Source organism: Watersipora subatra, chromosome 5 (genome assembly GCF_963576615.1).
Source record: "Watersipora subatra chromosome 5, tzWatSuba1.1, whole genome shotgun sequence".
Taxonomy (NCBI): Eukaryota; Metazoa; Bryozoa; class Gymnolaemata; order Cheilostomatida; family Watersiporidae; genus Watersipora; species Watersipora subatra.
In genome coordinates, this window is record NC_088712.1 from 59,286,794 (window position 1) to 59,311,979 (window position 25,186).

Genomic DNA, 25,186 nt, shown 5'->3' on the forward strand with positions numbered 1-25,186 from the left:
TCCCTGAAATGGGGTTTCAGGGATTAGTTTGCCTTTTTAACCAATTGATAGAAAATTAAATGATGCAATAAAGGTTCATTACAAGTAAAAAGAACCAAACTAAATATCATAGTTAGCTAAATTTATATAAAAGGAAAAGAAGTAGAGCTTGGAACTAGGACTATCTAATTCAAGATATAAAAACATAATAGGAGGCCCTGAATTTAATGAGAAGATAACTTCTCTTGCAAAAGAGAAGACAACTCAGAATTTTGTATAAAAATTTTCAAATTTTACGCTAATGGGAGGTCCTCCATTTCAAACTACAGAGCCTCCTAACCTGCAAAATTTTTCAAAATGTTGAACTCTCCGGCAAAATTTATGCAAAATGCAAAATAGATACGTATGCGATCAGCATGACGAGTAGAGTTGTTTAAGCATGTTTCTAGCGAAGCCTCCTATCAGAAGCCTCCTATTATCCAAAAGCCCTATATCGTGGATATATTTTCCAAAGTGGCCTCCTATTCAATCTAATTTGACTATATATATATATATATATATATATATATATATATATATATATATATATATATATCTACATATATATTTATATATTCTACATATATATATCTACATATATATTTATATATTCTACATATATATATCTACATATATATTTATATATATTAAAAATAATACTTGAGTAATACTAATAAGTGACTCCTGTGAAACACTATCATCTAGTTCTTGTGTCAATGATTTATTATCATTCATGACAACCTTTTGGCACCTTTTGTAAAAATAGATTGAAGTATTTGCAATGATTTACTTTTAAAACCAGAAAATTCCAGTTTATGATATAATATTTTTTAATTGACACAGTTGAAAGTTTTGCTTAAATCCAAAAACATTAAACAAATATTTCACCTCTGGTTTTTAGATCCAAACAGTCTGAGATTAGTTTATGAACAGCATCAGCACATGAATGAATTTCCTGAAACCACACTGATAAGAATGTAAAATATCATTTTTGGATAAATGAGAGTAGATGTGGATATTTTTCAAAAACTTTCGATAAAATAGGTAGTACTGGAATTGGGTGGAAATTTGATGGGTTGCTATTATCTCCTCCTTTAAACAATGGAATAACTTGTGCATGCTTCCATGCTAAAGGAAAACAGCCATCAATCAATATTCTGTTAAACATATCAGTGATAATACCCTAAGACACTTATGCATTTGCCTCATCTAACTTTCGCGTTTTCGCGGAGTAATCCTCTCGCGGAAAATTCATGAGCGAAACTAAACTATCATAACGAACGAGCGAAAACGCAGAATTAAATAGCTTTGTTCATTGATAGTCGAAAAAAAAACAAAATACAGCAAGCGATCAAATTGCATTATTGATCTAGGCTACACAATTCTACCTGTGGTGCACAATTACAAACTAGTCCCAAATTGAATTTTTTTTCTTACTGGTGAACTGAACCTGAGGAATCTAATTATGTTTGTTCCACTGCATTTATTTTCACATCCCTATATTTTTGCACTCATCAGAGCTGCAAAATTAAGTTGCAGCAAAATTTTTCTCTGTATGCTACTAACGAAACTAAGTATTAGCGAAATATAAGTGTCCTAGGGTATGTACAATGAATGGAAGAGTTGCTTTTATCATTTTTACAGAAATATTGTCTATGCCTGATGCTTTTGAATTGGGTATGTTACTGATGTATTTTACAATATCATGAGGAGTAAATTTTGGAAACTCATTAAATGTGGTCTTCAACTCAGTGTTTTGACAAGACAAATAAGGATTAGATGGTAAAATTGAACTTGAAAGTTTACTTGCAATGTACACAAAATATGAGTCAAGTTCTGAAGCTAACAAACAAGTGTCAAAGCTTAGAGGTTTCTATCTTTCACATTCAAAGCTTTGACTGTTTAACAAGTTTGTCAATACATTTTTTTTTCTTTTTATGAGATTCGTGACAAAATTGCACTGCTTTTTGTAAGCAGTCCAATCTTTGCAGTTTTTCAGTTTTTCTCTCAACTTTATATTTGGCTGTACCTCTTTGTCAAGCCAAATAGGTAAAGATTCAGACTTGCCTTATCTAGTTTTAAGAGGTGCCAACTCATTGACAGCCAAAGAAAACTTTTAATTAAATAGGTCAATCATGCCATTAGTGTTCTTTTTAATTAAAATATCATTCCAACTGATGAACGAAAATTTATTTGAAATATTGTCAGGAACGAATCTGGAGCAATCTCAATAAGTGATTTTCCGAGGAAATGATTTACGTGCAAAACCAATTTCTTTTAGAACTCCTAGAATAAATCTTAGAATAATTCTTAATCCTACTTTTTAGAAGTAAATTCTTAGAATTCTAATAACTCTTAGAAGTAAACGTGTCTTGTAGTCAATCATCCATAAAATATTTTACAAGCTTAAGAAGAGTTGTTTATGAGATTAACAGATCAATTAAAAACTGTCAATTCTCACATCAGAAGTCTGCAAAGAATTTTTTAAATGCTATATGTCAAGCCATTGATTTGATATGATTGAAAGGGTTGTGAAAGAGTGTCAAATCTGCAAACAAATCGATCTTTCACCTGTGAAATGGGAGAGAGGAAATTTGAAAGTCGAAAAGGTTTGGCATAGACATGCTGTTGACATCACACATGTGGGCCGAATACCTTATTTGACCATCTTGGATTGCGGCCCTAGCAGACTTGCAATATGGTTAAAACTGAGAGATGAGACAGCCAACTCTGTAATAGCACATTTAGTACGCATATTTGAGCAGCGGGGTCCCCCACAAGAGTTGCTTTCTGACAACGGTCCATGCTTCAAAAGCGCGCAGTTGTCTAGCATACTAAAGACATGGAACGTAAATTATTTGCTAAGTTGCGCTTATAGGCCATCTAGTAATGGCATTGTGGAACGCAACCATAGGACAAATAAAACAATGGCTGCACGTTCAGGCAACGATGTGACAGTGATCATGACAATGAAAATACTGCAGTGGGCAATACCAGACCAATTAGAGTCATGCGACCTCCAGAAAGATATGGAGAATTTTATGAACACTAGAGCCGTGTTTGTGTTGTGGCAATTTATATTTTCAGTTCAGATATACATGTATGTTATGCTAGTATGTAATCTATTAATATTTTCTGATTACGCTGGTTGTGATTTATAAATCAAGGAGTGATGTAGTTTGCGTCGTACTATGTAATGTATTATGTAACACCCCCTTTGTCATGTAGCTAGAACTAATCCTTCAAGCCAGCATTGGTGAAAATACATGCATACTGTCAAGGTGTATATTTGTGATTGCTCTAATAAACCACAAGAACTAAGGCTGCGAGCTCCCTCATCAACAAGCTTAACATGTATCTAGGTGTTAGCATTAAGTTCTATAAAATTTCATGCTTCATGAAACAGCGCATAGTTTCCAGTATTCTCATAACGCGCAAGAGCTGGCCTGAAGCTGTATAATTGTGGGTGTCTCTTAAAATCAGATTTCTTGGGCCAACCTATAGCCTTTTAAAACAGTTTAAAATAAATAATATTACAGATCACTGTTACACTGTTAGTCTAGTGTGCAGAGACAACTCCTCAGGTGTAATAGCTGTATATATAATTATTCTCCAAAGTTGCAGAGTTGGTCTACCACACTGAAAGTTATGGGTTCAAATCCTGTATGACACAATATTTTTTCCCAATCTATAACGGTGGCTCCAGAGGGACCAACAGACAGACAGAGGATCATGGTTCTTATTATAGAAAAGTTTGTACACTTTGTTAGTTGGTCTTCCATAGATGTATGTCGACTATCAGGTTGGGTGCTTCTATTTAGCCTTTTTGACATTAATAGGGTCAAAAAGCTTTCATCTAAAATTACCTTCTTTGTATGAAGTGAGTCAGAGCAAAGCCTATGAAGGATATATCACAAAATATTGTCCAGGTAAAGATTGCAGCAGTTGGATGTACTAGCAAGGTGGACACAACAATTATCTTATACATAAATGTCTTAGTCAGAAAGGTTGTTTATGAACAGACCTACATGTAAAGCAAATAAGAGTATGTATAAAATTTAACAATATGAAGATATTGGTTTGCAATTAACAAGTTTGGTGAATTTGAGTAATAAATTGACAGTGCAGAGAGTTTTAAATGCTAGAAAACTTTAATATGGTCTAGCCATTTGATTCACTAGTTTTCTGCTTAATTTGAAGAAACCACTTTTAATGCCATTTATATTATCTGCAAAACAATAACTATAGATAATAAGCATCCCGATTAGCCAGTTTTTGATCGCCCAATCAGCATTAACTAGGTCAAACCATTCAGTTTGGTCTCTGTATATAACCGCAGAGATTAGAGAAAAGAAGGCATTCTGAATTGATTGCGCAAACAGCACCTTCGACTCTGCCTGTACACTAGCTTATAATTGGATAGATTTTGCCATAATTTTGATCAATCTTTAAGTTTCAAAATTTTTTTATTTTCAGCCAATTAAGAAATTTCATAAACTAGGAAAGCTGTAGTTTGAATGTGTGCGATTTGCAAACAATTTATCGAATGCCACAGCCAATCAGAGCAGAATGAGTGCCTCTAAGTTTTCTTTTGGAAAACAAGCTACCCTGTAGCCTGTGGTTATAACAAATGAAAACGATAATTTAGCTCAAGAATATTTAACCTCAACCTTAGCAGTCAAGTTCAGTTTTTGTTAATCCCTCATGGATTGCAGCATTGTATACACAACATACTAAACAAGTATGTCACAAGTACAAGTACAATATGAGCTCTCCGGACTATGCAAATCGCTGAAAACTATACTATGAGTAGCAACTAGTAAAATTCAATGATTCATTTCAAGTGAATATAGCAAGTTGTAGCAACTATTCTTGTTATTTCTGATTATTTGTAAATCTGTAAACCGTGTGTCTGGATGCATAAATCTGAGGTGGAGTACTTTTACAGATTCTAATAAGGAGCCATTTTATTTACCTATAGATATTGCATATTCATATTATCACATCTTTGCCTATAAACTTCTTCGATGCTGTATTGCTATAGACAATTCTTATGCAGGTCTGATTGTAGTGAGGGGTAATATTTAATTATATTTAGCAACTCGAATTTACCACAAAGTTGTTGCACTGCATTATTGTTGTATATCACAGTGAGATATTTTATTCAAAATGATTGTGAATTATTTTCATACATAGGTCGTAGTCATCGCTAAAATTAGTGACGAGTATTAGCAGGTGTTTCTGCTCTAATTATACATACAATAAAATGTGATATTAATCCTTTCTGTCAAGCTTTTAATAATACGTTGAAGTTTTCTACACACTAATTTAGACAGAGTTAGATGAATATTCTGTTTAATCAAGTTAAAAATGAGACAATTCCGTCATATCAAATTCAAGTATGGTTATAATGAAATATTCCAATTTATTCTACTGCATAAAGTTTTGTTGATAAACCAGTTAAAGTTTGGTTCTGCTGTAGTTAGAGAGCTTAAATAAAATAAGGAATTGATTTTATATGACTCTATTTTGCTGAGGCAGAGGCAGTTGTTCTGTATAGGAGACATGAGAGACAATTGTTCTGTATAGGAGACAGAAGAGGCAGTTGTTCTGTATAGAAAACAGGAGAGACAGTTGTTCTGTATAGGAGACAGGAGAGGCAGTTGTTCTGTATAGGAGAGAGGAGAGACAGTTGTTCTGTATAGGAAATAGAAGAGGCAGCTTTACTGCGTAGGAGACAGGAGAGACAGTTGTACTGCATAGGAGACAGGAGAAGCAGTTGTACTGTATAGGAGACAGGAGAGACAGTTGTACTGTATAGAAGACAGGAGAGGTAGTTGTACTGTATAGGAGACAGGAGAGGCAGCTGTTCTGTATAAGAGACAGGAGAGACAGTTGTTCTATATAGGAGACAGGAGAGACAGTTGTACTGTATAGGAGACAGGAGAGACAGTTGTACTGCATAGGAGACAGGAGAGAAAGTTGTACTGTATAGGAGACAGGAGAGACAGTTGTACTGCATAGGAGACAGAAGAGACAGTTGTACTGTATAGGAGACAGGAGAGGTAGTTGTACTGTATAAGAGACAGGAGAGACAGTTGTACTGTATAAGAGACAGGTGAGACAGTTGTACTGCATAGGAGACAGGAGAGACAGTTGTACTGTATAGGAGATAGGAGAGACAGTTGTACTGCATAGGATATAGGAGAGACAGTTGTACTGTATAGGAGACAGGAGTGGTAGTTGTACTGTATAGGAGACAGGAGAGGCATTTGTTCAGTATAAGAGACAGGAGAGACAGTTGTTCTGTATAGTAGACAGGAGAGACAGTTGTACTGTATAAGAGACAGGAGAGACAGTGGTATTGCATAGGAGACCGGAAAGACAGTTGTACTGTATAGGAGACAGGAGAGACAGTTGTACTGTATAGGAGACAGGAGAGACAGTTGTATTGCATAGGAGACAGGAGAGACAGTTGTACTGCATAGGAAACAGGAGAGGCAGTTGTTCTGTATGGGAGACAGGAGAGACAGTTACACTGTATAGGAAACAGTAGAGACAGTTGCACTGTATAGGAAACAGGAGAGACAGTTGTTCTGTATAGGGGACAGAAGAGACAGTTGTACTGTATAGAAGACAGGAGAGACAGGAAACAGAGGGCGCAAGTTATAATTATCAGGTTTTTAATTAAAGATGAATTTATACAAAACTTTAGTAGATTTTATCAGAAAGTATCAGAAAGGTATTTTTTATCCTTTGCGGCTATTTTTTGGGTTTGAGGTGATCTTACTGTCAGGATTTTTTAAAATTAAAATTGACAAAGCCTGATCGTGGTTGAAGTGCTTAGATCAAACAAAAGTGTGTTTATGACCTCTGTAGCTGCAAATAAGCAGACGGAATTGAGACTTTTCACTCTGCTACTTGAGAGCAATAGCGAACCGCAATTAGAGACGCTACAACTTGAACACAATAGCCAATATCAACTATAGCAACGATAGCAACTAGTGACATCATTTTGCACACGCATTTTTTGTCTGAGTCTTGTTAACCGCGATCAAGTTTTGTTGACTGTAACCTTGAAACATCTTGACAGTCAGATCACCTCAAACATCCAAAACAATGGTAAATTATAAATACTACTAATAATTTCTGATAAAACTCACCAAAATGTTGTGTAAGTTTACCTTTGATCAACCAAACTGTTCTAATATTATTTACCGTGTAAAGCAGATGGGTATAGGGAACAAGAATAAATAACAGTAAATACTTACACTGGACACATAAACTTAATACTCTGCATTCTGCCTTTTGGATTAGCTCCATTCTAATCTAGCCAATTACAAATAATATGTACTCCAAAGTAGTTTTATTAATTCTAGTTTACTTTCTATAAGCTATCAAATTAGCATAACTTAAAGGTTGACTTGCAACAAAATTCACATTACAGTTATTTGGTATCAAAATATTCACCATGTCTTACTCTGCTGTGTTGTGAGTGCCAAATATGTGGAAATGTGATTACAAGCTCTTAAAAGCTCAAAAACTAAAAGTCGCCGTAAATTGGAATCTCTTTATTTCGATGACGTAGCCACGAAATTTGGTTATCGTCTTGACACGTATGTTCTCACGTGAATTGAAAGGCCAATACAAAGCTCAATATAAAACTTATAGTAGCACTAGTTTATGACAAACACTTCGGGTTTTACCAAAGACCCCGTATCAAATATAGATGCTCGCTACTTTACAGTTTTGTTTCGGCTTTATTCAATCGCCAAGTCGTAATCTGATCATGTGACCCAATACTTCGCAAATAATTTTTGCAGCACTTTTCGATTATCACAGGTAACCAACAGGGTCGTCATGATTATCAAACAATGATATGTACTCCTTCGAGCTAAGGTTAAAAAGTTTAACGATTTTTTACGGTAAGTTATAAGATATCAGTGCTAAAAGTGACAGCATTACAATGATGATAAAACAGACTCGTAAGAACAATAGACATAGTTTTATTGAATGCGTGAAGTATATTTGTGAAAATACTGTAAACTGTACTGTACTGTAAATACTGAAAGTGTAAACAGAATCCATCTCTCACAATTACATCACATTTGAGCCGTTTTGGAAAGGGAATCCAAACTACGGCGGTCTCGTGCAGCTGCGATTTTCTGTTCGTTTTTGAGCTTTTAAGAGCTTGTAATCACCTTTCCACATATTTGGCACTCACAACACAGCAGAGTAAGACATGGTGCATCTTTTCATATCAAATAATGGTAATGTGAATTTTGTTGCAAGTCAACTTTTAAGGATGAAAAAGTAGAATGCAATTGAGATGACAAATTCTGAAATAGGCATCCTGTCATAAACTTTTTCAAAACTAGGGATCGCAATTTAGCTTTTTGTAGATACATAGACATCTAAAACAGCTCTTTGTGCATTTATTTTAAAGACACAGGAGTCGATGACATCACTATAGCAAGACTTTCATAAAACTAGCATAATTGACTCAGTGCCTTCAGACTGACTTTCATAAAAAGGCTGAATATTTAGAAGTTGTCAGCCCTTGCTATGTTTTTAGCAGACCAAGCTCTACAGCCTGCTATTAACAACCATTCAGTGTAATCATAACTAAACTGGTTATGTATTTAATATGCATTTATTTAATTATTATTGAGTTAAAAATAACAATAAGCAAAAACAACAATATTCATTTAGGTTACAAAGGTTTCACTTTGTGGGTCCTCGCTTTGTTCAATCTTAGTATTGTCCATAGACTAAAACAAAAATAACAGCATCTGGTCAGATTATGTTGAAAGTCAGGAGTACTTGTATTATATCACTGAATTCTAGCATTTGCGAGTATCTATTATATTTACCTTCACAGCAATACAAGAAAACAACCAATAAATAGAGAGAAACCCAGAAGGTTCTCCATATTTCCACCTGACAAACAGTTAACATGAACTTACTTTTTCATTATTACTCTAGTTTAATTTTCAACAAATAATTTAATTTGACAAGTATAAGCAGGTACTTACTTTTTCTGGTCTGTCGAGAATCTCCATAGCAGTTTCTTCCACCACAGGATGGTGGAGGGTTGGTGCATGTTCTGGTTCGTTCTTGAAGGTAGTACTTATGCTGCTGTGACCCGTGGACATACGACCAGCTACTCCATCCAGACCAGTTGCCATCAACTAAAATGGACACAGTTAGCTTCAAGCATCTCTTAGCTTCTTACAAGGTAAGATGGATTTAAGAAGCTGATAAAATGTCATTGTGTCAAATATGAAATCATATTTTTATAATTGTTGTTCTATGATTATGATATTAAAATGTTACATTATTATTTCTACTGCGTTTTTAAAGTGGTCAAAAACCTCTTCCTTTTTCCTATGTTTCTCATTTAGGAGTCGTTACTGCAAATGTTATATCTTGGTACAGAATATATTGTGACTATTTTCACATAGGGTTTGGTACAGTAGTGATTGTAACTGGATGCCCTCCATAACACCATCAATGATCCTCCTGGGATTCGAACTACTGACCTACTGATTGTATGCCAGCAGGACAAACTATTAAACCATAGCTGCTCTTTAAAGTGGTGAAAAATTTACAATGCTTAACTTTGTATGCTATGATAAAAAATAAAATGACATTATTTAAATTATTAAGGATATATATGTTAATTTTTATATACCAGCCTAAACAGATGTTATGTTAAAATGCCTTTATAATTACTTTAAGACCTCATTGGTTGATTATATCAATAACAAAAAATATGATTAAAATTCTATCAAGGTACTTAAACGTACAGACATAATTTTATGTTATATTTCACTTAAATGGAAAATGAATAAATGCGCTCACCTGGGCAGCAGTGAGTGTTGCACTCTCTTCTCTGAATCTGTGGACTTTGGTCTGCAGTGCATCTGTAGCTTCCGTGAGAACCGTTTCCATCAAATCTGCAGTGCCTGGATCTGCTCTGGGTGCCACCTCCACATGGTACATTACACTGCGCCCACCTTGACCAAGGTGACCAGTATCCATAGCGGTGGTGGGGTGGATAACTAGCATTGATCATTCCTTAAATAGAAAGTTACCATGCTAAACCAAGTCTAACTCATAGCTAGTCACATCAATCATAAACACCAACTTTTATCAGGAGCGATTTGATTCCAAACAAGAATGATAACTTCTGACAGCTGTTAGTCTTTGAAAGCAACTGCTTTAAGCATGTCATGCAAAAGTTAATTTGTTACCTTATTAATGAGATAAAGAAATCTTGATGTATTTTAACGATAAGATATGTTATTACTGTTTATCGACATAAACTTCTTTGAGAATTTTAATAAAAAAAAGGAATTTTTAGGTTACCACTAAACTGTGATTGTGTGGTGTATTTCAACTCTAAAATGTATGAAATAAACATTAGTAGTTGCCAAAATTGAAGTAAATTATACACTTACCAACAACTCCAACAAGAAGAAGGATAGCCAGCAGCTTGGAATCTAAAACAAAAAGAACAAGAGTGAGGAAAGCTAACAACTCTTAAGTTTTTTTGGATTTTATCTCGTCTACATTTAAGCAAAAATGAAACAAACTAAATACGAACAGTTTTGAAAGGTGATAATTGTATTTATTAACTGTTTATAGATTTAGCATTTAGAATGATATTAAAGCATAAAAATATGAAAAGTTTAACTTGTAAACATTCGTGAAGGTACCAAATAAAACTTTCGGTGCTTGTAAATTAATCGATATTAGCTGAACACCGAAAAGAATAATAACCCACTTTTCATCCTTATAAGTTTATGTTGCGAATTTTATTGACAAAAACATTTAGTTTTACTCACCCATGTTTGTGTAGTATCTGATTTGAGTATAAAACCAAATATGACTTCACCTTTCCATACAGCTGTATTTATAGTAAACCTTAAAGAGCACCTGTCTGTCCGTGTCACTTCATCAATCTCAATAAATGAAACAAGGAAGTCCAAGAATAGAAAGTACAGTAGTGCTAGATTCATATTTGATGTAAATAACGGAGGTGTGGCAAGAGAGTTGCTGAACCATCAAGGTACAAGTACGGTAGCAGCATCCGTAAGTGAAATTATTCAAATATAATCTTCTATTTGTGGTCGCTGGCAGTTAATTTATTATTTATATCAAAACCAAATTTCAGTCAAACTCATTAGTTTGCATTCCACAATAACTATAGTAACAATAACAGTTGCACTCTTTATAAATACCTGTATAATTAATTGTTGATCTGACACGTTACACCAATATTCAATTAGAGGAAAAAGCTGTTAATTTTGAGAGCTTCTTAAGCTTGTAGTTTTACACTCTGATCAAACATTCATGGTATAAAAGGATAGAGAAGGATTAAAAAAGATATACATATAATATATACATATATATATACATGTATATATATATATATATATATATATATATACATGTATATATATATATATATATATACATGTATATATATATATATATATATATATATATATATATATATATATATAAATATATATATATATATGTATATGAGTGTGTGTGCGCGCGCGTGCGTATTTATATATACATATTTACTCACTTGAGCACCCTGGTGTCAGCACATTGACTTTCTTAAAGTCTGTGAGACAACTTAGCTGTTTCATGGCAGAAAATCAGCTTTCAATGGCAACGGGACTTGGCAAATGATACATTATACTATATATTTTTCGGTAAAAAAGATATTAGGCTCTATGTATTATAATATGTATGACGTATTATATCTCTCATGTATTATATTACATTATACATTATATACATTATGTACTATATTACATTATATATACTATGTATTATATTATTTATGATGTATTATATATGTACTACGTATTACATTATGTATTATATATTTTATGTATTATATATTAATCTAATTTAAACTCTACCAATGTGAATTCTAACCACATATTTACATATCTGCACTAAGTAGATACAAGCCGTATACCGTGATGTCATATTTGCATAAACATGGTTAAGTTCTTTGAATAAACCATTTATGGTTTTTGTTGAAAACATTTGCATGTATTGCATACATAATTATAACATTACTATAAAATAGATATTAATGGTTTTTGTCAAGATAAGTTTTTGTCAAGATTTTTGTTAAACTCTTGACAAACCTTCCAAGCTGAATTAAATGCTAATTGCTAATGATTTCCAGATATCACTTGTTAAGTGTTTTATAATGCGACTATTTAGTTTATTCTGTTTAGATATTAAATATCACTTTTGGTTATTAAATTAGTGGCTGGTCAACTGGGGCTACTTAATACACAGGTTCATGTATACAATTCTGGGGAGAACAAGAACTTGCTTTGTTCTCTAGCTTTCCTGGAGGAAATAATCCTTTCTAAAGGAGATAATCCTTCCTAGACGGGATAAGCCTCGCTAAAGGTAGTAAGCTGTTCTAAAAGGAGTACACCTTAGTAAAGGTACGCATTCCAATAGGAGCACGCTTTGCTATAGGATTGTACGCCTTGCAATAGGAGTGTACGCTTTCCTATGGAAGTGTACGCCTTGCTATAGGAGTGTACGCTTTACTAGAGAGGTAAGCCTTCTTATAGAAGGAGGTGTCTTCCTAAAAGGTGTAAGCTTTTCTAGGAAGAGGGGACTGGCCTTCCTGGAGATGTCTAGCCTTTATAAAGAAGGCCTATTTATGCACATATTTCTATGTACATCCCTGAAAGTCTGTGCAATGTGCATCACTTCAGCGATTGTATCAGCAGATTCCTTAATCTGTAGTACCCTTAATAACACGTCACACCATCAGTTTCATGTTGTTAGGTTAAAGACTGGTTCACGCTGTACCACTGTATGTCGGAGTTGTCCTCTCAGCAGTCATTCATCGACTATGCGCACTGTAAACTGATGGCATCATTGATGCAATGAGAATATGCCCTGAAACATTACAGTTGCCAAACCTTCTCGATATTTCTATGTGCATCACTGGCAGTCTGTGCACCACTTCAGGGATTGTATCAGCAGATTGCTTAATCTGTAGAACCTTTCGTGATAGTTGCTGCGGGACTAGTATTACATCATTTGAGCGACTGTATCATTTAATAAGAACACTATGTTAAAACTCATTTGTCGATGTTTACACGAATAGGTTTGTGATAGTGTGAACAATTTGATCACGAACAACTGATGTAACGTGGGATTAGCACCGATATACGACCATATAGTGAGAATCAGCCTTAAAAGCTCTGATAAAAATAATAAATATTATAAGGTCCTGTACGAGAAGCTTTCGTAATAGCTTTTGTTTCAACTGCTGATTTTCAGAAAATAAGTTTAATTGTTACAATAGATATAGGAAGAATACATGTGTATGCATCTATTTTAAAAAATGGTTAGCTGTTTACATGTGCTCTTTCATAAAAACCAACTTTTTGTCTTTTTTTTTGACAGAAAGAAGCAGTAATACAATGAATATAACAGTTTTGGTTGATAATAAGCAAAACTTATTCAAGATGGAAAAAATTGGAAGGTCATAAGAAAAGAATAATGCTGGAAGAGAACTTTAATATAAATAAGACATGTGACACATTTTGGAAAAGTGACATAATATTTTCTCAGAACAGCACCAAGTTATTTGACAGTTTTGGACTCCTTTCTTCACCTGCCACAAATTATTCTTATTATTGTTATTATTATTGCAATGTGTATTTTACAAATTGCTCATTTTTCGACTGTCTGACAAGTGAACCGTGAAAAACTGTCTACGAACTTTTAAATCTAAAGCCTATTTGTAAAAAAATTAATTTGCAAAGAAAAATTTACATCAGTGGAAAAAATATCTAAAAATGATATTCAAAAGTCTACTTGGTAAATACAAAAAATACCTGGAATTGAATCAAGCGCCAGTATTTGATCATGGCTGCGTTAGGGCGTGTGGAATGTCCTGTTTCTCAAACCATGTTATTATGATATACGTATCACTCAGATGGTTGTAGAGCTCTGAACTTTGCTTGACAGCGTGTTCAAAAATGTTCAAGGAAATTTATTTAAATGTTTTTATAAACAGTCATAGCAGGTGCTTTAAATGATGCAACTACATTAGGCGTACGTATAAACCGTCGAAATTATATCTCATCCATGTGATCTTCACTGATTAGCTTTAGAGCATATATGCAACGCTGAAAGTCTTTAAGTTATGTATTTTAACAATTTTGAAATTATCAAAACACAAAATGGATGAAAACAGACTCCTATTTTTTCATTTTAAACAGATGTCACTTAAAGTGACAAATAATGCCTCATGTCTCTGAAAAAAAATTACATTGCAAACAAGAGCTCGTGATTTATTACTTGCTCATCAGGTTCACTCAAGTGAAAAGCCTTCCATCTAAGTTGCTTTGTTCTCCAAAACAAGGTTGCAAAATATTTTTAATATTTTAATTTCCAGTTTTTGTATGAAAGTCAAGCTTTGCCACTGAATTTATGACACACAAGTAAAGGTATCGTTACATGAACATTACACAGTACTATCGTTTTATACAGCCATATATTTTTTTTCAAACAAGATAAGTGCTTGGATAAAGCGTCCAATGATCCCTAACAATAATATCAATAACATCCCAAACATTACAACTCAAACCAGTTTCAATATGAACAGTAGCAAACCCATCATCATAGTGATCTGTCCGGGTAATAATCACCGTATTTTCATGTTTCAAGTAATTTTAGAGCTTCCCTTTGTCAAAGAATTTTCAAAGAATGTCAATGAACCTGTTGAACCATGTCAGCTAGATCAACACAGCTTCTGATAAATGACTACAGTCAAACCTCAATGTGAAAAATTGATCCATTTCGCTAATAGTGTTGTGTGCCATAACCACCGAATGTTGGAGCAAACAGTTTTACATAAGCGCAATGAATATTGTTTCGTTTGTTCCAGTAGTTTATATATATTTTTCATTAATCATATGTTTTATTGTTAATCTTTATTAGCTTCCATACTTATTAATACACAACAGTTTCATGAAACTTTGATGTAAAGTTCGATAAACTTCGATTTGTCGATTAACTTCGATTATTATCGATTACCTTCAATAAATTTTATGCTGCTTGTTGCAATTTTGATTTGAACTGTGATTTATCAACTAAAAATCACAACTTGTGGATAAGAGTGATATTCTGATTAACACTTTTGATGCAAAACTTATTTAAAAGGTTGAACAGCTTATGAGGGAATATTAGCTTCCACCGGGCAACGAAACCCTACTTGGTGATGGTCGCCATCCTTGGCATGTAAACATGATGCTTCAGTCGTGGGCTGACCAGCTCTAGTTATTATCAACTATAAACATATTGACGGTGTTTCAGCATATTAATTATGTGTATGGAAACAGATTGATGAAAAACATGCTAAAAGCCATGCATAGAGAGTTTAGAAGTCTGATCAGTCTGATACATGATTGATCAAAATGAAGCAGCACTTATCGGTAGCTCTTCATAAACTACGATAACAAAAATAACCACGATAACAAAGATAACAAGGATAAGAAGGATAAGTGAGTCAGCATTGCCTCAAATTTTCATGTATTTCGAAGACAGCAAAAATTAACCATAACATATATATCTGAGGCTCAGATATTTGCTGCTATGGTAGATTTCTGATGTCTTCCACTAAAGGGTTCACAAACTTTAAACAAAAATAATACTATTACTCTGTCATGTTTATCACAAATATGTTAGTAAGTGTTCCATAAATTATTATAAATTGTGTAATAACACATTAGTTTATAACCTGTTATGTCACAGAAAAGCTATTCTGAGAACGCTTGCAATGGCATCACAACTCATTTAGAGGTTTACAATTTGGACAAATGTTTTTATTCAAATTTTTCTATTACAAATCGACTTCCTCTTGAGATGTTTGTAGTTAAATATGGCTCATTAGTTAGTCATTTAAGTGAGATATAATGTCCTGAAGCTATTTTGATAAATGTTTGTAGCTGGCAGGTGTAAGCTGAATTTATGTACAATATTGCGGTTACATGAAGTAAATAACCATTGGCCTGAACAAGGAGTTAGTGCAAATTGACTATAAGATAACTGTAAGACACTGATAACTCATTAATGAAATATTAATATATAGTTTATTTTGTTAATTAAATTGGATATAGTGGGTGGCATGAAAAATTTAATTTAATCATGTATTGAAATCCAGGTGACTCTGTTTGCTATACAGCTGTATAGCGGTTGAGCGTGGCCTAGTTTACTACTGGTCATATATAGGGAAGGGATATAGTGAAAAGGAGTTAGAGCAAAACACCATTCACTGCGCTTCTGTGTTTCAAATAGGTTCGGAGTTGCTTTCACTCCAAACCTTAGAAATAGTAAATTTCCAACGGATTCAACACCATTTCATTTCACTAAATTTGTGTAAAGGCTTTTGCTGTGAGAATACTATTCGAAGTTATAAAATTGCTTACTGCTGATGGATACGAGTTGAGAATACTCGGCTAAGCTCTTACCAATAGAGGTAAAAAAATGCCATTAAACCGATCTTGGCGTAGTGCGACTAATTGATTACGTATGAATGTGAAAAGTGGCCGTGAACTGAAAACGAATTTACATTAACGAGTTTTGCTTTAAGAGAAACATCGACAATTGTAGAAAAATTTATATAGAGCAACTCTGAATCATTGGAATGGTAGGTTACCAATTCTTTGGCAGCGGGCAACTCTGAAACCACTCAAAACATGAAAATACAATGACTGTTACACGGACAGATCACTGCGATGATGAGTTTGTTACTGCTCATATTGGAGCTGGTTTGAGTTGTAATGTTTGGGATGTTATTGATATTATTATTAGAGATCATTGAACGCTTTATCCAAGTACTGATCTTGTTTGAAGAAAATATATGGCTGTATAAAACAATAGGACTGTGCAATGTTCATGTAGCGACACCTTGACTTGTGTTTAATAAATTGTAAAGCTTGACTTTCATACATAAACTGGAAATTAAAATGTTACAAATATTTTACAACCTTGTTTTGGAGAGCAAAGCCATTTAGAAGAAAGGCTTTTTACTTGAGTGCACTTGACGATCAAGTGGTAAATCACAAGCTTCTGTTTGCAATCAAACATTTTTAGAGACATGAGACATTATTTGTCACTTTAAATGACATCTGTTTAAAATAAAAAAACAGGTGACTGTTTTCATCCTTTTTTTTGTTTTGTAACTTGCAAAATTTTGAAAATACATGACTTAAAGACTTCCAGCATTGTATATATGCCCTAAAGCTAATCAGTAAAGATCACATTAATGAGATATAATTTTGCCGGTTTATACGTACACCTAACGTAGTTACATCATTTAAAGCACTCGCTATGACTGTTTATAAAAACATTTAAATGAATTTCCTTGAACATTTTTGAACACGCTGTCAAGCAAAGTTCAGAGTTGTACAACTATCTGAGTGATATACTATAATAAAATGGTTTTAAAAACAGGACACTCTACATGCCCTAACGCAGTCATGATCAGATACCAGCACTTGATCCAATTTCAGGTATTGTTTTATTCATCAAATCAGACTTCTGGATACCTTTTTTGATTTTTTTGCCACAAATATAAATCTTTCTTTACGAAATTATTTTTTTACAAATTGGCTCCAGGGAGCCCAAATTGAAAAGTTCTAAGCGCGTAAAGGGTTTTTTATGGTTCACTTGTAAGGCATGTGAGCAGTCAACAAGTCAATGATTTGTAAAATACACACAGCGATGATAATATTAACAATAAAAATAATTATTTGTGGCAGGTAGAGAAAAGAGTTCAAAACTGTCAAAGAACCTATGCTGTTTTGAGAAAATATTATGGCTCTATCTCAAAATGTGTCACATATCTCATTTACATTGAGGTTATCTTCCAGCATTATTCTATTTTTTTGACCTTTCAATTTTTTTCTTCTTGTGTAAGTTTTTCTTATTATCAAGCAAAACTGGTACAGTCATTGTGTTACGGCTTCTTTCTGCCAAGAAAAGGATAACAAGTTGGTCGTTCGATGCAAGAGTAAATAGCCAACAATTTTAATAATAAATGTGTACCCATGTATTCTTCCTACATCTATTTCAACAATTAAACTTATTTTCTGAAAATCAGCAGTTGAAACAATAGCTATTACGTAAAGCATGTCGTACAGGACCTTATAATATTTATTATTTTTATCAGAGCTTTTAAAGCTGATTCTCGCTATATTGTCATATGTCGGTGCTAATCCCACGTTACATCAGTCGTTCGTGATAAAATTGTCCACACTATCACAAACCTATTCGTGTATACATTGACGAATGAGTTTTAACATAGTGTTCTCACTATACGATACAGTCGCTCAAATGATGTAATACTAGTCTCGCAGCAACTATCACGAAGGATACTACAGATTAAGTGATCTGATGATACAATAGCTGAAGTGGTGTACAGACTGTCAGTGATGTACATAGAGATATCGAGAAAGCGCGGCAACTGTAATGTTTCCGAGCTTGTTCGCATTGCGTCAATGATGTCATCAGTTTACAGTGCACATAATAGACTAAGAGGACAACTCCGACATACAGTGGTACAGTGTGAACCAGCCTTTAACCTAACAACATGGCACTGATATTGTGATGTGTTATTACAAGCATCCTAACATGAGAAGGAAACTTTATTAGTTTGTGTTGAGTAAATTTGACAAGTTTTTTATTCTTGAATTCGCGTGTAATTAAAACTTTATGACTATGTAGTAAATCAGATGTTACGCAGGCAGTACTAGTAGTAATCACTTTTAACTCCTTCCTATTGGTTAAAGTAGTCTATTACAGGCGGATTGCCAAGAAAAGTTTGTACTTTTGTTATTTATTGGTGAGTCAATATATTAAAAGTACAATAAAAATATACGACAAGCATTACTACGTTGTTATTTTGGTTGTTGAACAATCATTTTTTATAAAAGATCTGTGAGTTGAGCATTACATAAGATTGGCAAGTGAATATACTGTAAAATTTTAATTGAGTACCATGGTGCTTTATTTTTCAACATTTCCTCTATAGTAGCGGTCAATTGGCGGTGTCGTTCAAATAGGTGCTGCCATTATATTTTTTATTTGGCTTGACAGAATTTTTGGACGACAGTTTTCGTCTTTTTATGGGCAAAGCGAATGTTAGCTATATTTTGCCCTCTGATGGAGCAATGTTAAACCTTTTGGGTGCAATAAATCATCTAACTTACCTCCAACTTGTGTAAGATCTCTTAATAAATATGCATTGAGAAACCGAGAAATATCTCTACCATTTGATATTTATTGCTTGCAATTAAACTGCTATGATTTTATAGCCTGTGTCCTGCTTTGTAATTTGTTGGAGGTTTATGTTTTTATTTCATTTTAAATTTGAAGATATATTTTTATTTTACACTTATATTTAACAGTTTTACATAAAAGCTCATTGAATTTATTGATATGTTTGCTACAGTTTGCAGCCAAAATTGCTTTTTATATACAACTAGCTGTGCTACCAGGCGTCGTGCCCGAGTAATAGAAAAGTCTTGATACAGACAATTGATTTGTATTTAACATATAACAACACTAGCTGTGCCACCCAGCAATGCCCGGGTAATAGAAAAGTCTTTGGACAGAAAATTGATTTGTATTTAAAATATAACAACATTTGCCATTCTAACTTTCAAACTATATATTATGAGAAAAGTGTTTTGTCTTATAAACAATGAGAAGTATTGAGAGTTGCTCGCTATTAGCCTGCGCGCTATCAGCCAGTACGTTTAATAATGTGAGTGAACAGCTTCTTGTGACGTTATGCTATGACCCGCGCCGTACGCAAATCTGTTGGGTATTTGCTGTCAGATACTGACTTATATTGGCAAGGTAGCATTACCATTTTTGCGGTCTAGTGGATAGCGCATCGGTCTGGCGAACGGCTGGGTCCAACTTCAAATCTTTTTTGGTACGGAATCTTTATCCCAAGAATTTAAGATTTAAAGCCGGAATACGTACACACATACTTTGAGAAATATGGATAGAAGAGGAGCTACTTGCATCGATCCATAGTTAGATCAGACTACCGCAATGATACTATCATATAATATACTATAAATCTGAAAATTATTAAGTTATATAATGATAATCTATCGAATGCTACAAATATATATTTGTTCATGAGCAAGTGAAATAAACGAATCGTACTTATATTACGTGCAGAAACAAAAATTAACATTTTTAAAACAAAAGTATTTGCATCGTCTGCTCGGATAGCTGCGTTCTAATTGTTGTTTTCAAGGGAACAAACGTTTTCCGATTATCCAATATCATCCACAGTGTTTTCTGACCTCAACTTTTTCTTTGCACTGAGCTAGTTAGTATTAGCATCCAAATAATTTGTTGGCAGAGCAAAACGTTTATGCGTTGCATTTAGCAAAATTGCAATGTAAAAGTTTTGCTCGCCGAATGCAACCTTTAGCATAAAACTAGTTGATCATCTACCATTGTAAATCTACACCATTTTTATGTACATGTACTTCGAAATATCAATGTCGCGTTAAACAAGAAACTATGATTAGCCTCAGACAGTTAATAATTATTTTTATGGTGTTGCTTTCAAAGTTTTAACGAGAAAAAATGAAAAGCATTGGAGTTGGACAACAAGAGAATTTATTGTTATTGATATAAACAATTCAATATTAATGTGATTTTGTAAACACTTTTTGACTGATCACTTAATATTATAGGCTCATAAAGATCAAAGATGGTCAAAGTGGCAGGCAAAAGTGGTGGTGCTCAGTTAAAAGGTGGCACTCTATTTTTCAACCTTTCTATCATATTGGCAATCAAACAAAGGTTGCGTTCAATTAAAAGTTTTACAAATGGAGGTGTTTTATAACAGTTATAAAAGGGTTTAAATGTACATGTGAAATAGTTAGCAAGTAATAACTAAAGTAAGTTTGTTTTGCTGTGAATACAATAAAAGATAATTTGGTAATAATAGAAACTGAGAAAACAAAATAATAATCCTGAATATTCTGTGAGTGCGAGTGAGTGTGTGTGGTGCGTAGTGCACGGTGTGTGGTGTGCGATGCGTGGTGTGTGGCGTGTGCAATCGATATGCAATTTAGCGCATGCAATCAGAAAAAAAAGTATATACAATATATTGTAAGAGCTATGAATTGTTTATAGCCCCTTGTCTGCCTATCCGCCTATCTGCCTCTCTGCCTATCCATCCGTCCGCTCATCTACCCGTTTGCCCATTTGCTTCCGTCTGTCTGCCTGCTTGGGCGGACGAGCGGAAAGGCGTACGGTCGAATGGGCCGACGAAAAACTGAAAAAAATATAGATTTGAAAAACAATTCAAAAGAAAGACAACTCCTCAAATAATGATATTTGTAGTACCTAATGTTTAAATGAGTACCATATAGAATTGCAGACAATATAAATATTTGTTGAAACCAAAATGCTCTACTTTAAAAAAAATACAATAATTCAAGAACATGCACATTATATATTATCTGTAAAGTAATAAAATAGATTATTTCTAGTACTAAAAAATGACACATGTATATTCGATTAGCTGCCAGTGTATTTTTTGAAGGTGAGCTTGTAAACATAAAAGACAATTAATTAAAAAAATTTAGACTGGGTAATACATGAGTTATAGGCTGGTTTGCAATTATTTTGATTTCCTCATTTGTGGAATTTTAATATAAATTTTTGCAAGTTATTTTAAACAAATTATTTTTAGTTACATCACCAAAACCTTTTGTCATTAGGGAACTAATAAATCCTTGAGCAATGTCAGCAGAAATGCAAGTCATGTTTGATCACGGTTTCCTATTGGACTTCTTTCCAAAGTTGCCGAATACCAGTTTGTTTTTATTTAGAAAACTCCCTGTTACAAAAAACTGACCATGTTAGACACCTGCAATACTTCTGCAAGTCATTGGTGGTTAATCGTTTCCCTGTTTCAGGGTAACCAGCTTTTTGTGTCGTAAACTCATTTTTCTGACTTATCATTTGCACTGAGTAGAGAATAAACATCTTTAAAAATCACAGCACTTTTGGACACGCAACTCATTAACATCAGTTGGTATACCGAACGGCTCCAAGCTCGCTTGAAAAATGTTGGGAATTTTCTTAAATGATTTTTACAAGTCACTAGTTTAGTCTAATAGCTGTTTATATGCATATACATGTAGCACTACAGGTATGTTTTTAATATTGGCCATGTTTTGAATGACAATAAAAACTTAGCTTTATTAATAATGATCAGCTAATCAATAGTTGGTGTAAATAGTAAATTAACATGAAAAAATTCCATTTTCTCCTGCAAAATAATTGCAACAGAACACAATGTAGGCAAAAAGTATTTTTGCACTGTTATCTAGAAGTTGTCTAAGCATATAAAAACTTATATGCCTGTCTGTGGCAATTTCATAGAATACACGGCAAAGTAGTTAGATTATTATTAACTTTATTTACACCGGTCAGGGTAATTTAGGTCCATGTAATTTAGGTCAATGTCAAGGTCATTGCCATTGAATGTAAATGGCATTGACCTTGACATTGACATGTAAATCTTATAAATTATGTAAATTATCATTTAATTGTATTTTTCATTAGGTTTTCATGTGAATAATGTCTACATGTAACTGCATGTAAATAATGTCTATATGTAACTTTATGTAAATCATGTCTATATGTAACTTCATGTTAATCATGTCTACATGCAACTTCATGTAAATCATGTCTATATGTAACTTACTGTAAATCTTGTCTACATGTAACTTCATGTAAATCATGTCTACATGAACCTTCATAAAAATAATGTCTACATGTAACTTCATGTAGATCATGTCTACATGTAACTTTATGTAAATCATGTCTACATGTAACTTCATGTATATATGTCATGTATAATCATGTCATATATGCATTATATATATACATTATATATATATATATATATATATTTATATATATATATATACATATATATTTATATATCTATACATATATATATATATGTTAAGGCTGTCGTCTGTTTGCAGTATGTCCAGCTATAGGTACTATTAGAGTCTTGGTATATAGAATCCCTACCAAAAAGATTTTATCTTGGACCCTCCCGTTCGCCAGTCTGACGCCGTACCAATTAGGCCACAGAGATTCATATTGTACGCTTGCCGATATATGTCGCTATACAAAACTATACGCTAACTATACTAAACGCTATACTAAATACCTAACGGCTTTGCCTATTATGCAGGAGGATTTCGTAATGTCACAGAGACGAATAGTTCTCATTGGTAAACTTACTTAAACTTTCCATTGACAGTATGCCATGCTAATAGCATTTGGAAGGTAACTCCCATTACTTCTCGTTGTTTAAAAGCTGATTTTTAATTCAAGGGCAACGCCGGGAAGCACAGCTAGTATATGTATAAATATCAAAGTTCTTGTGTCTCTTTGTGTGTATGTATGTGTGTATGTCCTTAGGTATGTGCTGTTATTGCGATTAAAATAGTTGAATTGAAATCTTACTTTTTGCTGGACTTGAACTTGCGTGGAACACAACCGAAGGTTAGTAATCCAATTGTCCAGCCACGAGTCTACAAAGGCTCTAATGATTCACAGCTCTTACTAAGTACTGTATACACCCTTTTTTTGATTGCGCATGCTAAATGGTGTATTAATTGAAACTCTATTAATTATATGAAACACGATGCTTTTTTCATGTTTTTTTAAACTTCCATTTCCAGTTTTGGTAAGGTCTGATAGCTAAATCAGTAAATGATAATAATCTGCGTGCGGATAATTGTATTATCTCGATTAGGTATAGCCTCTCATTCTCTCTCCGTTCGGTCAAACAAAGACAGTCCGATATCTCATTTTAAATTTGTATCAGTAACGAGAGGTACCAGTATAGTTGTTTGCAAAGTTTGTCTGTTTGTTTTATTTTACATTAAATCCTAACATAACAAGATGATAGAAAAAGTAAGGTGCAATGAGAGCCAATATGCGCAGTAGCATGGCTATTAGAGGTGCAGAGCCGAGCTAACAGATGAGATTGTTAATGAAGAAAACATGGTGTAAGCAAAAAAGATAAGAATAAATCTATTACAGAGAGTTCAGCAAGTACCTCTTCAAAGCATTTTTAAAACCACCATGACTATCAATTTCCTTAGCTAAATTGGCAAGGAATTCCATGTTGATGACACAAGATAGGCAACCCGTCTATGGCCACCAGTAGAGGAGGAGGGCGGAAGAAGTAATGAAAATAAGGAATGTTGAGTGTTGTAATGTGTTGACAAGTTAGTTTGAGATTTAATTTGTTTGAAGGATAAAAGACATATTCTTAGTTGGTAAAGTTGTTTGTTATGTAGACAAAACACGAGATTTTTTAAACAAAGGAGTTGATGGAAAAAACGTTTTTATGGTATATTATTCTAAGCAATGGCTTCTGGATCACCAAAATATTGTTCAAGTAGCTCATCGGAGCACTTTCCCATGCTTCCAAACAATAATCTACTTTACTGTTAATTGGAGTATTATATAAAAGCAAAAGAGGCATTTCTGGTAAGATCAATGAGGCCTGGTAAATAAGCCCCAAGCTTTGTCGCAGAGTTTTATGTGTCTTGACCGGTTTAGTGTATTATTTACTGTAATGTCTAAAAAAATTTTGCTATTTGTCATTTGTATGTTTTGTTCATTTATGGAAATTTTTTTGTTAATCGAAATTTATTTTCTAGATTTTCATTAACTATGAAATTAGTCTTGTCAACATTCAATAGTAGTTTGTTTTGGTCATATCAGTTTTTTATCCTTTTGAATTCTTTGTTATAGTCATATCCTTATTCAAGTTTTTAGCTGTATAAAATAAGTTATTATTATCAGCAAAAAAAATAGTTTTGATGGATAGCTTCTGCTGAAACAGTAGCTTTTTTTCTACACACACACTTCTATGCACAAGTTGTCATTATTAATTCTACATATTCAGGATGTTTATTGTGTCAGCTCAGTTTGTATTAATTGTATCATTATCAAATCATCTTTTATTGTAATTGTAGCAAAACAGACTTAATTTAGCTATTACTTACTAATTATTTCACAC

General features: G+C 33.4%; 1 protein-coding gene across 1 annotated transcript; it reads right to left on the bottom strand.

Moving 5' to 3' along the window:
* Positions 1–8,652: 8,652 nt before the first annotated feature.
* LOC137396137 (ectin-like) lies at positions 8,653–10,947 on the bottom strand. The gene is made up of 5 exons (XM_068082293.1): positions 10,869–10,947; positions 10,482–10,523; positions 9,883–10,098; positions 9,054–9,209; positions 8,653–8,789 (listed from the first exon to the last, which is right to left on the bottom strand). The coding sequence occupies exons 1-5, from the start codon at positions 10,870–10,872 to the stop codon at positions 8,773–8,775; spliced, it is 435 nt and encodes a 144-aa protein (XP_067938394.1). The 5' UTR covers positions 10,873–10,947; the 3' UTR covers positions 8,653–8,772.
* Between the last annotated feature and the right edge of the window lie 14,239 nt (positions 10,948–25,186).